At 43.7% G+C, this 20715-nt stretch overlaps 1 protein-coding gene and 1 pseudogene across 1 annotated transcript; one reads left to right on the forward strand and one right to left on the reverse strand.

Moving 5' to 3' along the window:
* Positions 1-643: 643 nt before the first annotated feature.
* LOC146195185 (uncharacterized) lies at positions 644-5890 on the reverse strand (annotated as a pseudogene).
* A 914-nt stretch (positions 5891-6804) lies between these two features.
* On the forward strand, positions 6805-20447 carry LOC146195186 (lysosomal aspartic protease-like). The gene is made up of 7 exons (XM_084597722.1): positions 6805-6955; positions 12132-12264; positions 13872-13995; positions 14183-14624; positions 15614-15758; positions 19365-19463; positions 19943-20447. Exons 1-7 carry the CDS (start codon positions 6888-6890, stop codon positions 20102-20104), a joined length of 1173 nt encoding a protein of 390 aa, XP_084453848.1. The 5' UTR covers positions 6805-6887; the 3' UTR covers positions 20105-20447.
* Positions 20448-20715: the final 268 nt, after the last annotated feature.

Genomic DNA, 20715 nt, shown 5'->3' on the forward strand with positions numbered 1-20715 from the left:
GCTTTATCTCCTCATCACTACTGTTGATCAAAACAACCAAATACTACTTAAAGCAATCTTATATCATGGCCAGTAACTACGAGTGGACCGCTTGCTGCAACATACAAATGAAGTAAAGAAACCACAAGTAATTCCTCAGTAAAAATTCAAGGAATAATTTTTTATCTAGCCACGTCACCAAATCTAGATGAAAATACTGCATTTCAACCCTATCAGTGTAAGCATAATGCTATCCTAAGAACAGGGACTGGCCTGTTTAAAACAAGACTCATTTTTTTATCCGCTTTATATGGATTCAATTAGCTTTTTTGTGTTATAAGTTTTCAACGTGTGACAGAAATTTAGTGATATCCCTGTCCTTTTAGGGAGTGTTTTAGATGACATAATAATTCGGCCGTTCTTTTTTCTCAATACTTCAGCAGTCCCAACACACAGCGCTGACCTACGCACAGAAAGTTCTGAAGGTATGTAATACAGTTTTATACATTGCTTGCTTGTTTCACCTGCAGCTGTTTTATACGTCTCTGAATTGCACATTACGTTTGTGAAAAACTGTATACTAAATAATTCTTCCCAGCATTTACTTCAACAAACACACAAAATAGCTTCTAAACCGGACTAACTATAGCACAATGAAGTGTTTTCACACGAACAGAATATGTGGGAGCACATACTCTTGGAAAAAGTAGAATGACCGTTCAACTACATCTCTGAAAAACTCTTCACTGAATGCGACAGGGATGCATGTGTTGCCCTCACTATTCAAATACACAAATCGATCCTGTTTAACTTCTGTCAAGCCCATTTGTACCTAAACCTGGCAAACGTATGTGCTTGCACGTTTTAATACTTTCGGTGCAGTCTTGTCGGTGGCCTCCTCAGCGTTTTCCAGCAAGAACTCCTCCAAGGATTCTGGGCACTTCACTCCGAGGACACGCTTGCTGCAGCCCTGGCACTCCACTAGCCCACCTGGACTCGCGCCAATAAAAAGTCGTCCCTCCAAAACAAACAGTCCGCACTGGCTCACAACTAAGTCCTAATGTTCTCACTTTTGCTGTTGAATGTAGCACTTTTTCGCGCTCTATTCCAACATGCTACCACGACACATTGCTGCTGTGCAGACGTGAGTCTGCCGCATGACCTTTTTTTTTAATGGCCGCCAGTCATGTGGACCCATCTTAGTACGCAGTGTTTTTACTCTTGTAAAAACACTCTATGCGATAGAGGCAGTAATCTTGTCCACCTTGTGGTGCTACCAAAAGCCACATTTTGTTTGTTCTCTGTTTTTTGTCTCAATTGTAACAATGTTTTTGCATTTCCTGGTGCTGTGTTAGTGTTCTAGAAACTTTTCTACATCACAGCTTCCAGGAAACCTTTTCAGCTAATGCACGGTACTAAATAGAATCCATTATTTTGACTCTGGCTCACAGGCTTCAATCTGTTTGTCCCAGTCTTCTACAGCTGCAAAAAGAGCATGCAATACAGATTTACAGTTCTGCAACGTTTGAGGAGGTCTACTGACTCCTAGGAGGTCTGACAAATGAAATGGCCTCAGTGCAACAGTGTAATAAATAGGAAAAACACAGATAGGCTTGCAAATTGCTAGCATATTTGGGTCTATTTACAGTAATTATAGTAAAACACAAACATTGCTGCAGAGTAGGCAAGGCTGAAAAAAATGAGAGGCTCATTTGACATGCGTATGAATGGTGCCAACAGCCTTCAAAACCAAGGAAAGCAGTGTATATTTGAAAGAAAAAAAGAATTGCATTGTTACTTAAACAAAAACAAGTCGCGCAGTATAATCACTTTATGTAGGATAGATGCTTGATAGTTACATAGAAGCAAAAGCCAAGTTCTACCAGTGGCATTCACAAGTCATGTATGCTGTTCTAACAACTGAGCTATGGCAACAGCTCTCCAGCTTTCCACTTTTGGGAGTACTTGCGTTGCATGTAGCCTAACCACGAATGCTCACCAGTGCACACTTTGCCTGTATTGTGTGAGGGAGGATTCGTTATAATAGTGCAAGTGACAGGTGGAATGAGATAATCGATGAGGCACGCAGCTACACAACAGCCCTTTAATGCTACCTGTGGCATGAGTACTTCCAGAACCAAAGGCCTCATTAACATGCTATATATAGCACATATAGCTGTTACCTATTCCGTGTCAAGGGAATGGAAACTAGGGGCCTGCTTGGCGCACATATCAAGGGAGCTAAAAGGCTACATTTTTCTAAGTGCTGAGGCAAATGTCAAAACAAGAAGGGTGAAATCCTTAGAAAAGAGCTGCGCTCACAGATCATAAACTAGAACTTCAGTGACCTCATGTTCCTGAACTGTGTCATCACATTTCAACTATTATTGCATCACGACTAATTGTAAACCACATCAAGCCGCCCGATTTTGCCTAACTACTGCGCAACAACACTAAGTTTACCTGTAGCAGTCAGATCAAATGCCGGCAGAGTGACCTCCAGTACTGTAAGGTTTGACTAATGATACATTTCATATTGAGCTCAGTTGACAAGTAACCTACACCGATACGCCAAGAAAATATTCAAAATAAGCTTGCATTGATACCTATTACAGCAGCGTTCTTCGAATGAATCTTTGCTGCAGACTGATGGCCTAAATTGTTGAGCAGCCTTTCCAGGATGTCACCTTTCTGTTGAGCCGGCTCTATGGTCTTGGCCTGGAAATGAAAAACAAAGGTGTAAAGGTCTAGACTGGAAAGGTGCAAATAATAAAAACACAAATTTGATGCCATTCATCAGTTACATGTCTGGCTATGTAGAACTCCAACACTCTAGTATTTGTTACAATAACCAGCACTGCCCTTCCTCTCAACGTCACTAGCTCAGCTTTCTTTTTCGTATTTGCTCCATGACAGTATGCAAAAACATAATTCATCACATACCTTTTTGCACATGGAAGTTCAACTAGAAGTCTTTCCTCCTATTCTTCCTTTATTTGTTCCTCTTTACTTCGCCCCACTTCTGTGGCTGATCAGTTAAAGACAATTGTCGGATGTTCTTGCTGCATGAATGTGCAGCGAAACAGCCGCAATATGCTTTTGCTTGTAATTTCTTAACATATCACTTTGAAGGCCGTTTTAGGAGTCCTCAGCGTAAGCCTGTATTGTCTCCACTGCAAAAGGAACTAATTTGTGAATGTGATACGCCGCTCAGTAATTAGAGCATGCTTGTAACTTGAAGGAACGACCCCTTCAAAGAATATTTCAAGTTTTTCTCCGCGATCAATTTGGACACGTTTCGACGGAGGCAGAAAGTGAAATTGGTCAATTTACTGTGCGGTGTCATTGACCGTGCGTGAAGGAAACCCGTAACGAGCATAACATAATCCGCAGTCCTCCCCTACAGCGAAGCTTATAGCCCATGTGTCGATTTCAATCTATGCCAGCCGCTACGGGAAAATGTGTCAGCCGCTACCCGATTACCCTTCAGGGAGTCGTAATACCATACGTCTCCAGGCACAGATTATTGGGAGTAATTATTGACCACCGACTATCTTGGTCGAAACATATTGCTATGGTGAAGAAAAGGCTAATTAATTTTTGCCATGTACTTCGTTACATAGCTGGCATCAAATGGGGTCCAACTGAGCGCTCCTTAATACGGCTTTACGAGGCTCTGTTTATTGGCTACATCCGGTACAGTCTCCCAGTACTCTCTAGTATGAGCATTTCCTGCTTGCGGACTTTAGAGAGCGTGCAAGCGCAGGCACTGAAAATATGTCTTGGACTGCCCAGATGCACCTCTAACAAAGGCACAATTGAAGAGGCACACGCTCGCCCAATGTCCATATACTGGTCACACGAACCACTTCGTGTATATTTACGAGCACTTACAAGACACCGTTTTCACCCACTCAGCAAGATTCTGAATGAGAGGCCGGACTGCAGTTTTACAAGTGCACTCCGCTGCCATCAGTCGCAAGTACCGACAGGATATGCCCTCCCATATCGTCCCACCCAACCACCATGGACGATGGATAAACCTCTGGTGCACCTTCGTGTTTCCGGAATACTAAATAAATCAATGGTACCAATTAGTGGACTCAAACAACTTACTCTGGCACACATCTGGTCAGAATATCCCAATCATAATCACGTATACACCGATGGATCTGTGTCAGCACAGGCATCCGCTGCAGCTGTGGCCATACCAGCTCAGAAAACGACTCTGCATTTCCTCTTGGGACATACCTCTACATCAACCGCTGCCGAACTTGTAGCCATTCGGGAATTTATTCGCTATATATGTGGAGAACCACCTCAAAAATGGTGTATATTCACGGACTCGAAGACTGCGTTACAAATTTTGGAAAACTTCTTACGCCACACTGCCTATCAGTCCCTGGCACTAAACATTATGGAGCTCATCACATCTGCCCAGCTGCAAGGCCACATGATAATGCTTCAATGGATCCCTGCACACTGCGGCCTCCATGGGAATGAGCAGGCCGATTTTGAAGCGAAAAGCGCACTCATCAATGGCTTCCAAATAGCTGTGCCTTTTTCAAGAGCGGATACGACGTGTCTTCTAAAGAGTTGTATAATATTGCTACAGCAGCTCACTGGGCTCAACCAGGAGCCCGACACATCCGTCTAAGAAGGCTCGATCGAACATTTAAAGTGAATGTTCCGCGTGATATTCCGCGTCATTAGGCATGCTTGATACATAGACTTCGTTTAAATGTGACTTTCACGCGCAAGTACTTACATTTAATTGGACAGATGGACTCACCGGAATGTTCAACTTGTGGCATCCCAGAGACTGTGGACCATGTATTATTGGTGTGCCCAGAGTATGCGAACGAAAGAAATGTGCTAGCTGCTTCCTTGAAGCCTTTAGACAAGGGTCCTCTGTCGGAGGAACTACTGCTGGGCGCATGGCAGGACAAAGGGAAGGGCGTCCAGGCAGTGCGTGCTTTTTGCCGTTATTTGAGCGCCAGCGGACTTGATTCGCACTTGTAAAGCAAGCTGCTGTGTCTGTATATATTTCATATGCCTTCTCCCACATCGTCACCCATCATGACCTTCTTTCTTCTCTCCTTCCCCTTCCCCAGTGCAGAGTAGCAGGCCAGATTTGAATTATTCGGGCCAACCTCTCTGCCTTTTCATTTCAATAAATCCATCTATCAATCTATGCCCCACTGATTAAATTATTTGCACAAGTTGTATGGATCTACCTCATCTTCTTCTCTAGATTCTCCATTGTGTCTAATTGGGGATAAGAATATTTTCCCTCACCTCATCTGCTTCTCATTGAGGGTGTTTTCTTCACGATGCCAAACCTAGCCTTTTTCTCCTTAAGCCTCTGAGTAGGGGTAAAATGACCTCAAATGCATCGCAAATGGTCAAACTAGGACTATGTCATGTTGGTGGGGACTCCACTGCTCGCAATTAGTGCGTTCACGCTAAATAAAAAACCATCAGAGCGGAGCGGATTATAGCCAGTCGGGTTCAAGTCACTGCAGCGGTTGCTGTCGTTCGGTAAACCAGCTTTAAGTAGGGTTAAACCTTCGCCATTTCTAACACGAGACGAACGACTGCGGCGAAGTCTACGATGTTCCGTATTCGCTCCCCGCTAAAAATTCCTGGATTCAAACCTTTTCCGAAGGTGTGTGTGTGTGGGGGGGGGGGGGGGGGTGCGCGCGCGCGCGCGCGAAAGTTCTACAAGCAGGCATACAAGCGTTAGCCTAGGCTCTCAACCTCCGTATTAGTGTTCTCTAAAATCACAGCCTAACTCGCCATCGAGGGCAATGCACTAATAAAATGAAATGGAGGAAATGCCTACCATGCTCATGAGCGTCTCATTCTTGCCTTTGCAGTGTCTCCTGTGAATGGGTACTTGAGGTGCCATCGACAGTGAAGTATGTGTGCGGTTTTGTTTTTATTTTACTGCTGCGATACCAGCGTAGAATGAAAACGAACACTTCTGAATGCGTGCGCTTCTCCAACCGCTGCGTAGCTAATGTGCACCAGGGGGTGCCACAGAAAACTTCGGCTAAGTTCGCTTTCGTTTTCTCCTTCTGTTCCACATCTCCATATCTCCATATCCACATCTAGTTCCATACCATTTTCTCTCTGACAGAGCACCAACAACAGGCGCTCAAAACATTTCATGCTTGAAACGCCCTACAAGCCAACCTACGAGTTTCGAAGAATTCATCAACATTCCTGTCTGAAGAGGGTACCCTTTCGAAACTAGGGCTGCCTTTTTTAAAGCAAAAGTCACTGCTAAAATATTCGCCTCTTGGTCTGTCAGAAATCCCTCGCGTATTCATTGAGGTATAACCTAAACTGGCTAAGTGAAAGCACGGTATGAGTGCAGTTGCGTGTAACTAACAAAACCACCAGCACGTACCCTGGATGCTGCAAACAAAGCTCGCCTGTGGAAATTGTGCAAACGAAATTGATAATGGCTCCAATAAATGTCGCCGCTTAATAATAAAGTCATGAAAAGTTACTCAGGCATTCAGTTGTAACGACATAATGGCATAAGAATGATTAATTCCTGAATAAGCGCTTGAAAAGGAGCCAGGCTACAAAACGGACATATATCAGCACTCTCAGCTCTCAGCTGTATCTCGTCCCGTATAAAGATCAAAAGTAGAATGGCTTTCGTTGATTTCTCCGTATCGGTTCGAGTGGTATGATAGGGCCGCGCCTCGGACAGGTGCCCGCGTGTTCCACATACCGCTCGCCAGGCGTGGCGCATAAGTCATTCGCTGATTAGCGACGGTGGCGCTCACGTGGTGTGCTTATCGCAAAAGGGTAAACTTAAAGCGCCGACGGAGCGTTCGATTTCTCCGTTCTCGGCGGCTCATCGCTCCGGTTTCCCTCCGCGCCTGAGCAACATGGCGAGAAGAATACTGGGGGTGGTCGTCCCGCTAATGCTCTTCGGAGCCTCTTCAGCTCTGCTGAGGTGAGCCACTTTTGCTTTGCTCCGTGGCCTTTTCTGTTCCACACTGCTTCCTTCCTTTTAAAGAACAAGCGTCATAAGAAGCCTTCCCTAGATGTTCAACTACAGGGCCCTGCCGACAGAAGAAATGCCAGTGAATTACATCCGGGCACATTTACCTAAAATACGTCTGGGGCAGTGCAGTGTATTACAGCTTATTTTCACATTGCCTGGCGTATGTTTTGACAACGGCTCCGCGACACTGTTTTCTGAAATCGTCGGACTAGGAGATGGCATATATTAACAAGTAATAAAAATATTTTAACACGTTCCTCTCCTCACCCCCACTATACAATTGGCTGGTTAAAACTTTTGCTGTATACCCCCGAGAATATAACCTACTTGTTGCATTTTTAGAATGCTCCGTAAAGCATAATTTTTTTAATATCTCCCTTATCGTAAACAGCCTATCTGTGTTAGCTGCAGGACGAAAGCCTCTTCCATATCCAGTCACTTAACACTGCGTGGCGTCAGCTTCGCCCATCTTATACTCGCAGGTATTCTCATCTACTCCGCCCGCCTGATAATCACGGCTACCAATCCAATTCATATCGTCTCTAAGAACTTACTCAATTACATTAAGGGGCATCGTTTATTAGCGCTTCGCTGCACGAGCGTATAAAATGAACCTCAGTTAAAACATCGACATACGTGAATTATTCGCCGTAGCCATAAAAGCAAACATTGGTTATTAGAAGACGTAGAAGTCGGAAACTTCTAAGCCGTTATGAAGCGTGCGTGCTCCACAGAAAAACTTTTGAAGCATATCAACTTTCCTGCTTCTGTGTGCCATTTGCATATTGCATGAATGGATCCTAAGAGCATGTAACTCAGCATAAAACAGGCTTGGGGCGCTAATCTCAGAGCCTTATTTTATTTCTACTCATTAGACAGTGCAGCAGTAAGGGGACAGAAAATTCGATATAAGCAATGCATATTTGATTCGTTGAAGACTGTATAAAAGCCTCACTATTGAAAACCTTTTTTTTTTTTTTCGAGACAGTGGATAAGAAGTGCAAGTTCTTTTTTTTTCTTACGCACGCTCTCTGTACAAGCGAAGCACTGCTTCTGTCGAACCGGAGCGACAGAGTTGACTCCGTCGGCCGGGTGCACATTGAGGGGGAAAACTAGGCAGACTTGGGGAATACAAATGAAGTGCGGCTGAACATTCGGAATAGGTCATCTGCTATGAATAAATATCCAACTACAAATTGGAAAAATGGCTCACGCTGGAAGGACAGGCGGAAGTGTAATTGCTAGTCTACTATTTTCTTTATTTTCAGTGCAAGACGAAAATAGAGACTAGAGTTCGTGACCAATACCCCTATATCCACTGCAGGGGCTCGGCTGCTAGCTCAACTACCACTAAGCTTTTCTTCGATTCAAACAGAAGGCACATTCCGCGGTTTGCTTTGATTTGTTCGGGAGTGAAATATTTTTCAGGGCAGTTTCAGGGCAGTGTGCATGGTATAATTTTTCACCCCTCAGTTGAAATATGTCTTCATTGCAACATATAAAAATCGAAGCTAATCGGTCTGCTTTTTTAACGGCTTAAAGAAGAAAAACCCGTTATGTACTTTTTAAGAGGAAGACGTTTTCCTTGCAACATTTAACAGACAACACTTTAGAACAATATGAATATAGTATGTAGGAAAATTGGGAAACAAAGAGCCTACAATATATTTTTATGCGTTACTATGCCAGAAATGATATAAAGCAGCACTGAGCAAGTGTAAATGGGGTACGCCTCAGTTCGCAGGTGGAGCCAACGTTTCGACAAGTGGACTTGTCTTCGTCTGGGCAAAGCGATCATCACTGGCAGGGGTTTAAATACGCTTTTGCTTACGAAGAAGAAAAGCTGGGGAGGGGAAAGTGTGGGTGAGACGAAAGTAGGTGTGAAGGAGTGGTGAGGGGAGGATGGTTGAGAAGAAAGTAGGTCATGGAGTGAACAAAAAAAAAATCTTCAGTATGTATTTCTCAGCCTGGAACCAGGGATTATGTGGCCTGCAAAAGAAGTAAAAACGGCAGTACCAGGAAAACTACAATAGTCACCACTTAAGCGGGTTTGGTGCAGATACACTTTACAAAGGGACAGGCTTTGCAAAGGGCCTTGATTAGGCATATATCCAAGGGGTATAATTCTTAAAGGGGGGGGGGGGGGGGGCAGAGGTACAAAGTCACAGGATAATAACCGCACAGTTAACCACAACTGACATGAAAAAGAAATCTTCGGTATGTATTTCTTAGCCTGGTACCAGGGATCCTGTGCCCTGCAAAAGAAGTAAAAGCGGCAGCACCAGGAAAAACTACAATACCGGGTTTATTAGTCACCACTTAAGCAAGTTTGGTGCAGGTACACCTTACAAAGGGACAGACTTTGCAAAGAGCCCTGATAAGGCATATATCTAAGGGGGACAATTCCTAAAACTTTCTGCAAAAGGAGAGGGGGCGGGGAGAAGTACAAAGTCACAGGATAATAACCGCGCAGTGAACCACAACTGACATGAAAAAAAAGGAAGATTTCAGGGCAAACTTAAACAAGTGATAAGCAGGAAATGTGTTTAGAGGAACACGTACAGGTTATACTATAGCGTAAGGGAATAGAGTGTGCTTGCGTTGTGAATAAACTGTACAATTAACGCTATGTGGGACAGTTATGGTGCAGAGGGAATATACCTAAGGGATTCTAACGTTCCCTTAGATACATTTATTCTTGCTGGTTCCAGTGCTCTAAATTTATGAATTAGATATGCCTCTCTATATTTTCTGTCCCTTGCAGATTTAAAGCCTGACTGGAAAAAATACAATTTAATTTCTTCGAACTTATGGTCTTTCTGATTGAAATGCTGGGAAACTGATTTCGGGAGGTTTTTGCCTGCGTCTGCCCGATGTTCATTAAGCCCTGTCTCTCCGATGTACTGTTTATTACAGAAGGAGCATTCTAGAAGGTAGACAACGTTTGAAGATGTGCAGTTAAAGCCTGATTTCATGTGAAAAGTGAAATCGCTTGCATTGCTTTTAACCGTGATGTCGTTTTGTATATGACTGCATGCATTACATCTAGATCGAGAACAAGGATGTGGTTGCGTTGGATGCTTGTTGTCGAGTTTAGAATTTACTAGAATATCTCTGAGGTTTGCGTTGCGCTTGTATGTTACCCTTGGTGCCTCGGGAAATATTTTCTTCAGGCTTTCATTACACGTAGCATGGAATGGTATTTCCGCAGAATATTGTTTATGTTTGGAAAGACATTGGAGTCTTTAATTACAAAAGAAGGCTGGCGCTCAGTGTTGGCCTTTAGTCATTTCTTGAGCCCGTCGTTGCGATTTAAAGTGCTTGCTTTTGCGAGGGCCGTATTAAGGGAGTTACCGGGATAGTTCCTCTGGATTAGTGTTGCTTTCAATGAATGTAGTTCGTTTAGGTAGTCACTATCATCGCTACATATTCTTCAAAGCCGTGTCGCCTGTCCTACAAATATTCCTTGCTTACAATGTCTCGGATGATGACTCGTAAAATCTAGGTATTGTTGCTTATCCATTGGCTTTCTGTACAAAGAAGTTTTAAGTTTTCCGTTTTCCACTGACACCGTGGTGTCGAGAATGTCGACTTTTAATTGCAACGACGGACAAGTGAATTTAATGCTAGTGTGATGATTATTAAGATGCGAGACGAACGACAGGAGTGATTCTGATCCATGCTGCCATATCATGAAAATATCGGAAGTATAGCGAAGGTATAGAAGTGGTTTTTCCGGGAATGAATTTAGTATACAAGATTCTAAAACTCCCATGAATATATTCGCGTACGTCGGCGCGAATAGAGTACCCATGATGGTTCCAAATATCTGCAAATAAAAGAATGAATCGAACTCACAATAATTTAAAGTTAGTACTAGTTCAAGGAGCGAGAGATAAACTTCAGAGGCATGCGGATGGTGGTTGTTGATTAATACTTGGGAGAGTGCGTCAGTACCTTCACTGATAGAAATATTAGTGTAGAGTGCCGCGACTTCAAGTGTGACAAGTATACAATCATCTGCAATATTGGTGGTGTTATTAATACGCTCAATAATTCGGAGAAAGTCAGGTGTGTCTTGCACAAACGGAGGAAGCTGGGTCGGGAGGTCTGCTAGGTGGTGATTTAGGAATATTTAGAGGTTTTCTGTGGGTGTATTGTTGTTAGAAACAATTGGTCTTCCTGGTATGTCTGTGATAAACAATGCTTCTGCGGAAACCTTATGGATCTTGCGCAGTAGGTAAAATCAACCTGCTTGTTTATTTGACGGCTGAAGAAATTTATAGTCCATCTCGGTAATTAGTTTCCTGGCGAATAGATCTCTTATTTTAATCAGGATGGCTTCACTGAACTTTTCTGTCGGATCGGTATTTAACTATTATTAAATGCCAGAAAAAATACCAGAACAAATGCCACAAATGAGTATTCGAAGGCAGAGATTTCACCACGTGGTACTTTCTGATTTAAAATAATTGTGCAATTCTGCTTCTTTTGAACACGCCTATTTTTTGTTTTATTCGACGACTTACCATGGTTGGTTGGTTTGTGGGGTTTAACGTCCCAAAGCAACTCAGGACTTACCATGGTGACATAAAATGGTGCTGTCTTTCACTTAAAATAGATGCTATCGATTATTCGCCTATTTAGTGTGGTCTTAGTGGATGTAGGGGCCGCAATTTCATCAGAAAATTCCTCCTCTAGGTTCTACGGAATGACTGCAAGCTCTTGTGATTCGCCAATTAGAGATGGGCTATCGCGATATTTCGTGTCATCATTTGTTCGGTCTTTATCAATGTTATGAGCTGTTATTTGTGATTAAAGACATGAACACTGAAACACTGAAGTCTGAAATATGCGAGTCAACATAATGATAAGAAAATGCCAGTTATGGAGCGTCTAATCGAAGCACATTGGATGTAATATTTGCAAATGCTGGTTCAGATAGTCCAAGCGGGACGAAAATGCACAGGCAAATATTTCTGAACTATAAATGAACCATAATGAAAAAGTTGAAAAAGTCCTACAAGAATTAAACCGTCGGCTACAGCTTTGGTTCTCACTTACGGAGGTTCGGTCTGTTATCTTGTAGGTGCTGTTATTAGAAGCATGTTTTACTCTTTACCAGGGTGCCCCTGCACCGAATGAAAAGTGCCCGCGAGCACCTTTGGGACCAGGGTAAACAGGTGGACGTGCCACCAGGGTGGTCAGTAAAAAATGCCAATGGACCCATCCCGGAGCCGCTCAAGAACTACCTCGATGTAAGTGTAGTGTTCTGTCGCTCGGGCTATGGGGTCCGCTTCAAATCAGAAGTTGATTGATTGATTGATTGATTGATTGATTGATTGATTGATTGATTGATTGATTGATTGATTGATTGATTGATTGATTGATTGATTGATTGATTGATTGATTGATTGATTGAAACTATATTAAAAAAGCCTATCGGTGCCACGTGCTGCCATTCTCAGCCGCACATTCCCGATGGCTGGGTGCTCCGCGTTGAAATTCATAGTGTTGAGCGAAGCTTGCGTTTAACTAGTTCGTCGAATAATGTATCGGCACACGTGGCTTTATGGTTCGTGCTTCATTTCTGTAGTAACGTGACTATGCCTATCCCGCCTGTAAAGCAGACAGAGAGCATTTTGTTCTCTTCCTTAACGCAGCTTACGTGAAGACGACATATTTTAGATGTTCAAGGAGCGGTACAAAGGCACAACTCAGTTGACAGCTTACATATAGCAGTGTTTGCATGCTTTTATCCGTCAAATTAAGACTGCTGTTACTCAGGTAGCTCTGTTAATCGCCGAGATTAAAACGGGCGGAAGGACGCGGAAACAGAGGGTTGCAAAAGAGAACGCGAAAATGGCAACGAAGTTTATTTTTAAGAAATTCACACTTTTATATACCCTTCAGCTAAGAAGGTAGGCATGCGCACATAGCACGAGAAAAATTATATGTGCCACCTGGTCCACCTTTCCACTTTACCAGCTGTGTTAAATAAACTGCCTCCAAACGTTTTTGCCTAACGTCTTTCATAAGCGTGGTGAGTAAAAGTTGAAAACACTCCCCATTCATTTCAGCGAGCAAATTCACATTCATACGCCGCCTATCAGACTCATACGCCGCCTATATTTAGAGCTGAAAATTGAATCTATTAGAGTACTGGGTTACATTATCCATAAAACTCTGTCATCAGGGGATTTTAGTCATAACCTTTCTTCGTAATGCCCGTTTCTTTTTATTCCTTTTCGTTCCAATTAGCTTGAATCAGTTATCATAACTATTCAAAAAAATTACAAAGCACCAAAGGTTTAATTTTTATAATCAACCGTAATCAAGAACAAGGATTCTCTACGGTAACCACAGCAGCACTTACATTTGACCTTGACTTCGTCACTAAACCAAGCAATCACCTAGTTTGGATCACATTGAAGTATAATCTGTTGTTTTCCTGTTTTTTACAATTTATGCATGCTGCCACCCTTATTTTGCTTTTGTTACCCAAGTGTTAGCATTACCCCCTCGGGTTTCGCCACAGCGTAAAAAATGTGTAGCATAAGAAAGAATGTGCCAACTTTCTCGCCAACTTTTTTTAACGTACCACTCGGAAATCCTAGCCGGTGAAGCTAGCAGAGCAAACACCGTCCAGCGTTGGGAGCTGGCCAAATTCCAATGTGCTTTACGGAGGCAGAATAAACGGCTTGAGTTCTCGTAAGTAATCAAGATAGCATCACTTTTCACGAAGAAGATACGACCCGATACTTTCCCAACGTGCCTTTCATCTTTATTTTCTTTACTTTGGCTGTCGACATAACAAAACACGTTCGAGAGTGGGTAACAAAGCCCGTTGGCGCCACTTTTGCAGGTTCAGTACTACGGGAACATTACACTTGGCACACCTCCGCAAACCTTCTCAGTTGTATTCGACACCGGCTCTTCTAACCTCTGGGTTCCGTCCAGCAAGTGTCCGGACACCAGTCCTGCGTGCCGTGAGTTTCATGTTTAACCCGCAAAATTGCTGCTATCGCTTGTTAGCGCCAAAGTGGCAAGCTACCATATTGTACCTTAAGAGTAATATTATTGAATATTTTACAGGCAGCATGACAATAAGCTGAACCGTTGCTCTGTACAGCAAAACAAAGCATTCTGAGTGCATTTTTGCGTCTTGGCGCGCAGGTATACATCACAAGTACTACAGAAACCAGTCGAGCACATACACCAAAAACGGCACTCACTTTGAGATCGAGTACGGAAGTGGTAGTGTGAAGGGCGAGCTGAGCGGAGACGTGTTCGGGATCGGCGAAGCACGCGTCAAGGGTCAGACGTTCGCCGAGGTCTTCGAAGAAGACGGAGAGTCCTTTCTCGCCTCCAAGTTTGACGGCATCTTGGGCCTGGGATACCCGCAGAACGCTGTGCTAGGAGTGCCGCCAGCTTTCGACAACATGATCGAGCAGGGCTTGGCCGAAGAGCCCGTGTTCTCCTTCTACCTGGATCGGGACGCCGAAGACCCCAACGGTGGCGAAGTGGTCTTCGGGGGCATCGACAAAGCGCACTACACCGGTGATGTGACCTACGTGCCAGTCACCCGCAAAGGATACTGGCAGTTCCACATGGATGAGTACGTACCTCAACACCGAACACTCGCTAGAAGCATTATCACGATGAAAGTAGCTGCTCCGTGCGGATTGAGTTTAATTACGTTGATGGCAATGCGAGAGGAACCCTGAAGATGGCCCCTTAGGATAAATGAAGGGGTGGCAGACACTCTGGTGGACTGATGAGACTGATATGATGGCAGGTATATAAATGTCACAGCTCGCACAGGACACAGCTAATATAAGGTATGTGGGAGAGTCATTTGTGCCACATACCATCAGGTACAAATATTAAACTCCATTTTAATTACGTCCTACGAACACGCCCGCGTGGCTTTTCCATCCCACCCTCTCGTCCGAAAGCAGCTGCCAGGTCTGGCAATTTGAGCCACTTCGGCCATTGTCGTCTCGTCACGCCAGAAAACCCTCCAACCGCAGTTACCCATTACCACTGAGTGCCTCATGTTTCTGGATATTACAATAAATAGAATCAATATATATATATATATATATATATATATATATATATATATATATATATATATATATATATATATATATATATATATATATATATATAGAGAGAGAGAGAGAGAGAGAGAGAGAGAGAGAGAGAGAGGTACTGGGATCGACGCTCAGCACCTCCACCAAATGTAATGAAGCGGTTTAGATGGTTCGCACAGCACTAGATTTATCTAAGCGCAACTGCTACGAAGGCCAGCGTTCACAGCGACAGCTCGAGCGTCGTCCGCTTTGTCATCTTCACAATTTCATCCTCCTAGCAAGTTTGCGAGCAAGTGAGGTCCTTACCAAGCCTGAACCTATCGAGACTCGCTACACGAATTCTCAAGTATTATTTAGTCCGCCGTTGCGTGGTTATAAACTCGTCGTTGCCAAAGTGGTGCATTTTCTCTTGCGAGCTAAAACCCGTACTTTCTATCTAAAGCCCGCATTACTGCTTTTCGTCCAAGCATACTGGTTTAATGGCAATTGCAAATATTTCTTTCGACAGGATCAAGCTGTCTGAAGGGGCCACGTTTTGCAAAGGAGGCTGTGAAGCTATTGCCGACACCGGCACCTCCCTCCTCGTCGGTCCGTCCCGCGAAACCACCGAGATCAACAAGGCCATTGGAGCAACAGAAGTCGGCGCCGGACAGGTCAGGAATGCTTCCTTGTTTTGCCACACATCATATTCTGGTGCCGAGAAACTTCGTCCTCAGTAGCTGGCTGCGGTAAATTGTTTACAGGATGCATAAGAACTTCGCCTTTCCAACATCTTCAAGAACGCGCCAACCTCAGCAGAAACCCCATATCGACACTTTCAGGAAATTAGCGGGTGCTTACTTTCTCAAAGATTTCTTTTTTTGTTTCCACTGTTTCATGTTGTTTTTTTTTTCTTTTTAACCTGTAAGAATAAATCGTTCTCTAATCTGGCCGGCTTACCAATACGATTTGGACTTTGCGTCCCAATTCGGCGCATGGTTACCTAGGACGCTTTTTTTTTTGCGACGTTTATTACCTCGGGGCGTGAAAAGAATGGCATGAAGAATGAGGGTAGGATCAAATAAATGAAAGAAGTTTGGCTGCTCTAATGAAGTCGAGAAGCGAACGATGATGCGGTACTTGCGTCCAAGCGGCATATGACGACGAATTATGGCGGGAGAGGCCAGCTGCCACCAGGTGCCGGATCCGCGTCGGCTTCAGCACTGAACATTCCCACAGCAGGTGGTGAATTTCGGCTTCTGTATCTCTGGACATGCAGACGGGGCACCCAGAGTGGGGATAAAAATCTCGAAATTGGGGCCACTTTCGAGTTACTGCAGATATTAAGGCCACCCCAACCCGAATCCTCCAAAGCGCCACCTCCTCTGCACGGGTTAGACCGCGGAGGACGCTTACCGTACACAGAGGTATGAGAGCACGTGCACAGCGTCGGAGGTGCTCCTTTGTGTATAAAAGTAGGGTAGCATTATCCAATTTTATCCGGTTTGGCGATGTCGAGGTTGAGATGGAAAGGCAGGTCGCAGCATCCGCATGGCTTTGAGCACTTCAAATTTCACACGGAGTCTATTCAATACGAATTGGCTGCGGTATGCGTGCCGCTAGACTGCGTATTCTTTGGCAAATATCTGCGCTGCTACTGACGCGTCGAGGTAGCTTTGTCACCTGGGAAGCATAGGAATGGCGGTCACGGAGCGAAGCGCCTCTTGCACAGCAAGCAGTTCCGCACAAAAAGAAGATGGAGGTTCCGATAATTGAAACGTTGATGTCTTGTTCAGTGAAGACTTGCTATGGAAGTAAACTGCAGTTGTCACTTCGCAGACTTAGATGCTTGCGTCAACGTAATTTACGATTGCACCTTGCGGCAAGCGGGTGTCTTGTTGCATAATTCGCTCACAAAGTGACGACGCCGTTTACTGTGTTATCAGTCAGTCGGCTTATTATCAATCAGCTGTAAAAAACTCCAAGGAGAAAGAAGAACTGACGGTGGCGGTGGTAGAATTGAATGTGACGAAGCACAAGCCCTCAGCGCGCACGTTGCGTGAAAGAGGGTGGCCTTAAGTCTGCGAGCATCACGTCGTTGCTGCACCAGTTCATCTATTGTGTTCAGCTGTGCGTTTTCAATAAACGCCACGGTTGATTGATGCAAGGAAGGCAGGCGATGACCCTCATTGCCTTTCGATTTATAGCTTCAAGGTGATCCCTTTGTGCCCTTGTCAAATGACGAAATCGGGCTTGATAGACAAGGCGCGGTTGCACAACTGCCTGCCCCAACTGTCTTGCAACATCTGAGCGAGCGCCGCCCGTTTTTGGAGCAATGCATCTGATCAGACCCGGAGTCTGTAATGCCTTTTAGGACGCTTATACGCTGTAGAGCGCAACACAAATCATGGCGCAGTTTAATCATTCGTGTAGTATCTCATGCTTACTCTCTTAGCTCAGTTCATTTTTTTTTATTAAACGCAGATACAGCACCCACAGGGCAGTACTGATTTATGTTTCCCAACATGCTATATCACAAACAAACAGCATATTGCGAATATATCAGCCTGGTAATACAACAAAAAGATTAATTAGCAGCACTTCTTAGTACAAAAATAGCACACAATGCCTTGCCATAGCACTAATAATAATAATATTATTATTAATAACAAATTGAGACGTTGAAAAAGTACATCACGTTATCATTTCTACATCTGTCTGAAAATAGGAAACATGTCATTAGGAAGATTATCCAATGAAGAATCGTGAAGGGGGAAAACGAGTACTTGAGCCTACTTTATGTTCCCTATTCTCTCTGATATGTAGTACGCTTGCTTTAGATAGTTATCTTCATTAATAACGGTGGACTCATTATTATCACTGTATAATAATTTCAGCATGAAGCTTTTCTCCTTGTAGACAGAGTCTTCCACCCTGGACTTTCCCAAATTTCTATTCCCTTTATCAAGTGTTCTATTTCCTGGTAACAGTGCTTGCAGAGCGTTTCTGTACCATTTACATCGTGTCTAGAAGAGTACGTGTGAAAATGTCCGATGTAACACACCCATATTATAACACTGAAAGATAAGTTACCTACAGCGTTTCCTTCAGTACCTAGGGATCAATTTTTTAATTCGTTTGGAAGAAAAACAATAGACAAGAAGAGAAGCGTTGGTAGTCGTCGTATCAATGCGGGCTAGCCAGTCTATATGGATGCTGTATTTATGACGCCAAGATACTTTACCTTTTCGACAGTTTCTATAATGTTGCTGCTTAACATGAACGATCCAATAATTTTTCTTTTCGTTGGTAAACTGGCTCAGTAACACTTAAATATAATATATTGTGCACTTCAAACTCCGTCATCAACTTTGTCTATTTGGTCAGTAATGCATTACAATCGTCAAAGAACGGCACAGGGACATACTAAAACACTCGATCCTCCGCATATAAATTTACATTGGATGTGAGGCCAACAGGTAAATTATTTATCAATATGACATACCGTTGACAATATGACATACAGCTGAAGAAGATGCGCCGTGTAAGATTTTACTGCTACCGGTGTGTGCTTGAATAATCTTTTAGCTAACCGCAATGTTGGTCTGGAATACCAAGGCTTGACATTTTTCACAGGACAAGTTGGTGTGGCACAAAGTCAAAGCCTTTCCTAAAATATAGAAAAACTGCGCTTGTTCGAAACCAATTGGTAATACCGGAGTCTATATGATGAATAAACTTATCTGCGTTGCAAAAGGTAGCCGATTTTTTTTATTGTTTTAAAATATATAGCTTATCATTAGAAAAAAACGATTTTTTACGCAATAGGTGTGTATAGTAAAACGCGAACCAACAAGCTATTCATTTCCCGAATTATTATACTGAACAAACTGTAACTTGGCGACAATTCCTACTTCGCGTTTCAAAACGAGTGAGCCAAATACTTCGTGAAATACTTTACACGGCGCACCTCATGTTGCCCTTCTCTCGCGTGTCGAATCACTGAAATAGAAAATACTTTAGTGTTATGTATTTCACATATCCACAGGTGTACCGCTTTACACGACACACTGGGTAATTTCCGCACTCTGGTGCAGTTTTGCACATGGTTTGAACATTGTTACCTGTTCAGACGTACCTTTAATATACCAGCCAAGCTATACTTTTCCTGCACCTCTCGATGTGCTGTCTACAGACGACGCATATATAGTTTCGCCTGCAGGGCCTTATGTCACTGCTGCACTAAATTTTCCTTGCCTTTATTTTTCTCTTCATTCCAGTACGTCGTGGACTGCGAATCCCTCCCTCAGTTGCCGAAAATTGCTTTCCGCCTGAACAAGCAAGACTTCATACTCCGACCTGATGACTACATTCTGAAAGTGAGTAGTATCTCATTTTATATTTTTTCTATAGGCGCACCCTTCTACAGCGAACGGTTTTTGTAGAACTGTGAAATGCTGCTGTCATGTTCATATTTCATACCACCTTGTGATGACTCCTAACGACAACTATGAATATGTAACGGCCGTAGAGTAAGCTTTGCCTATAAATATTGATGTGGCCATTTTCGGCTCCCTTCGCTTTCTGTAGACATCGTTGCCCAAAAGGTCATTGACCACAAGGCAACAGTGATTGGGGAAAGGTGTGGCCATCTACAAGTGGGCCTCCTGTGGTCAATGTGGCACTTGTAACCGTGGAGAGACGGGGAGAAAATACATCTCGCAGATAATTTTTAAATTATGGCCTAGAAATTAACGGGCGTGTTTTCTCTGCTTCACACTTCTGCGAGCGAAGTACGTAGCTTCCAGTTATATGCACTGCCCTCACCCCCGCCATTCTGTTTGGTACCGTTCTTCAGGTGGAACAGCAAGGAACTACCATTTGCTTGAGTGGCTTCACCGGAATGGACATCCCGCCACCAATGGGCCCACTGTGGATTCTGGGAGACATGTTCATCGGCCGCTACTACACCATCTTCGACAGAGGAAACGACCGCGTCGGCTTTGCTGAAGCCCGCTGACCAGACAATTTACCGTGATCCCTGATCGCTTCTTTCAGCCCTGGGGCCGTGTAACGAACGACCTGAAAGCACGCGCATGTGTGTGCGTGCACAAAGCTAGAAGTTATTCCGCATGCTCATCGTACGTGCATTACCTTGTGCCGCCACGTCATCAATTCTTCCTCAGTGAGGGCGCTTCATTCCCATTGTCTACAGCACAGCGAATAAGCCGCTCTCCGTGGATGATGAAAAAAAAGTGGGATGCATTTCAGACAGTACCTCGACGGTCATATGTAAATGTTTTGGTCATGGATCATCTTAAAATTTGAAATAAATGTGTACGCTTGTACACGTTATGACCAAGCTTCGATTTTGTTTAATGGGCTGGATACATTTGCGCATTCAGAAACGATCAGGAAGGCTGTAAAACTGGACTGAAATGACACCACCAGGAAACAACGCCACACCAAAAGGAGTGACAATTTATTCAATAGTATAGTAGGGTGGAGAACTGGGCGAGTTGAATCTAATTCATGACGTGCTTAGCGCCATAAACAAGGACCAAGATGGGAGAAGGCACAACACGAGCACTATTTTGCAACTAAAACTTTACTGAGGAACGCATTACATAT

The sequence above is a fragment of the Amblyomma maculatum genome, chromosome 3 (assembly GCF_055883805.1).
Source record: "Amblyomma maculatum isolate TAMU_Amacu chromosome 3, ASM5588380v1, whole genome shotgun sequence".
In the NCBI taxonomy this organism is placed as follows: Eukaryota; Metazoa; Arthropoda; class Arachnida; order Ixodida; family Ixodidae; genus Amblyomma; species Amblyomma maculatum.

Excerpts from the sequence above, each read along its gene's own strand:
- LOC146195186 (XM_084597722.1), top strand. The coding sequence starts at position 6,888 with ATGGCGAGAAGAATACTGGGGGTGGTCGTCCCGCTAATGCTCTTCGGA. Across the intron at positions 6,956-12,131 it reads GCCTCTTCAGCTCTGCTGAG|GGTGCCCCTGCACCGAATGA; the intron begins GTGAGCCACTTT and ends ACTCTTTACCAG. Across the intron at positions 14,625-15,613 it reads TGGCAGTTCCACATGGATGA|GATCAAGCTGTCTGAAGGGG; the intron begins GTACGTACCTCA and ends TTCTTTCGACAG.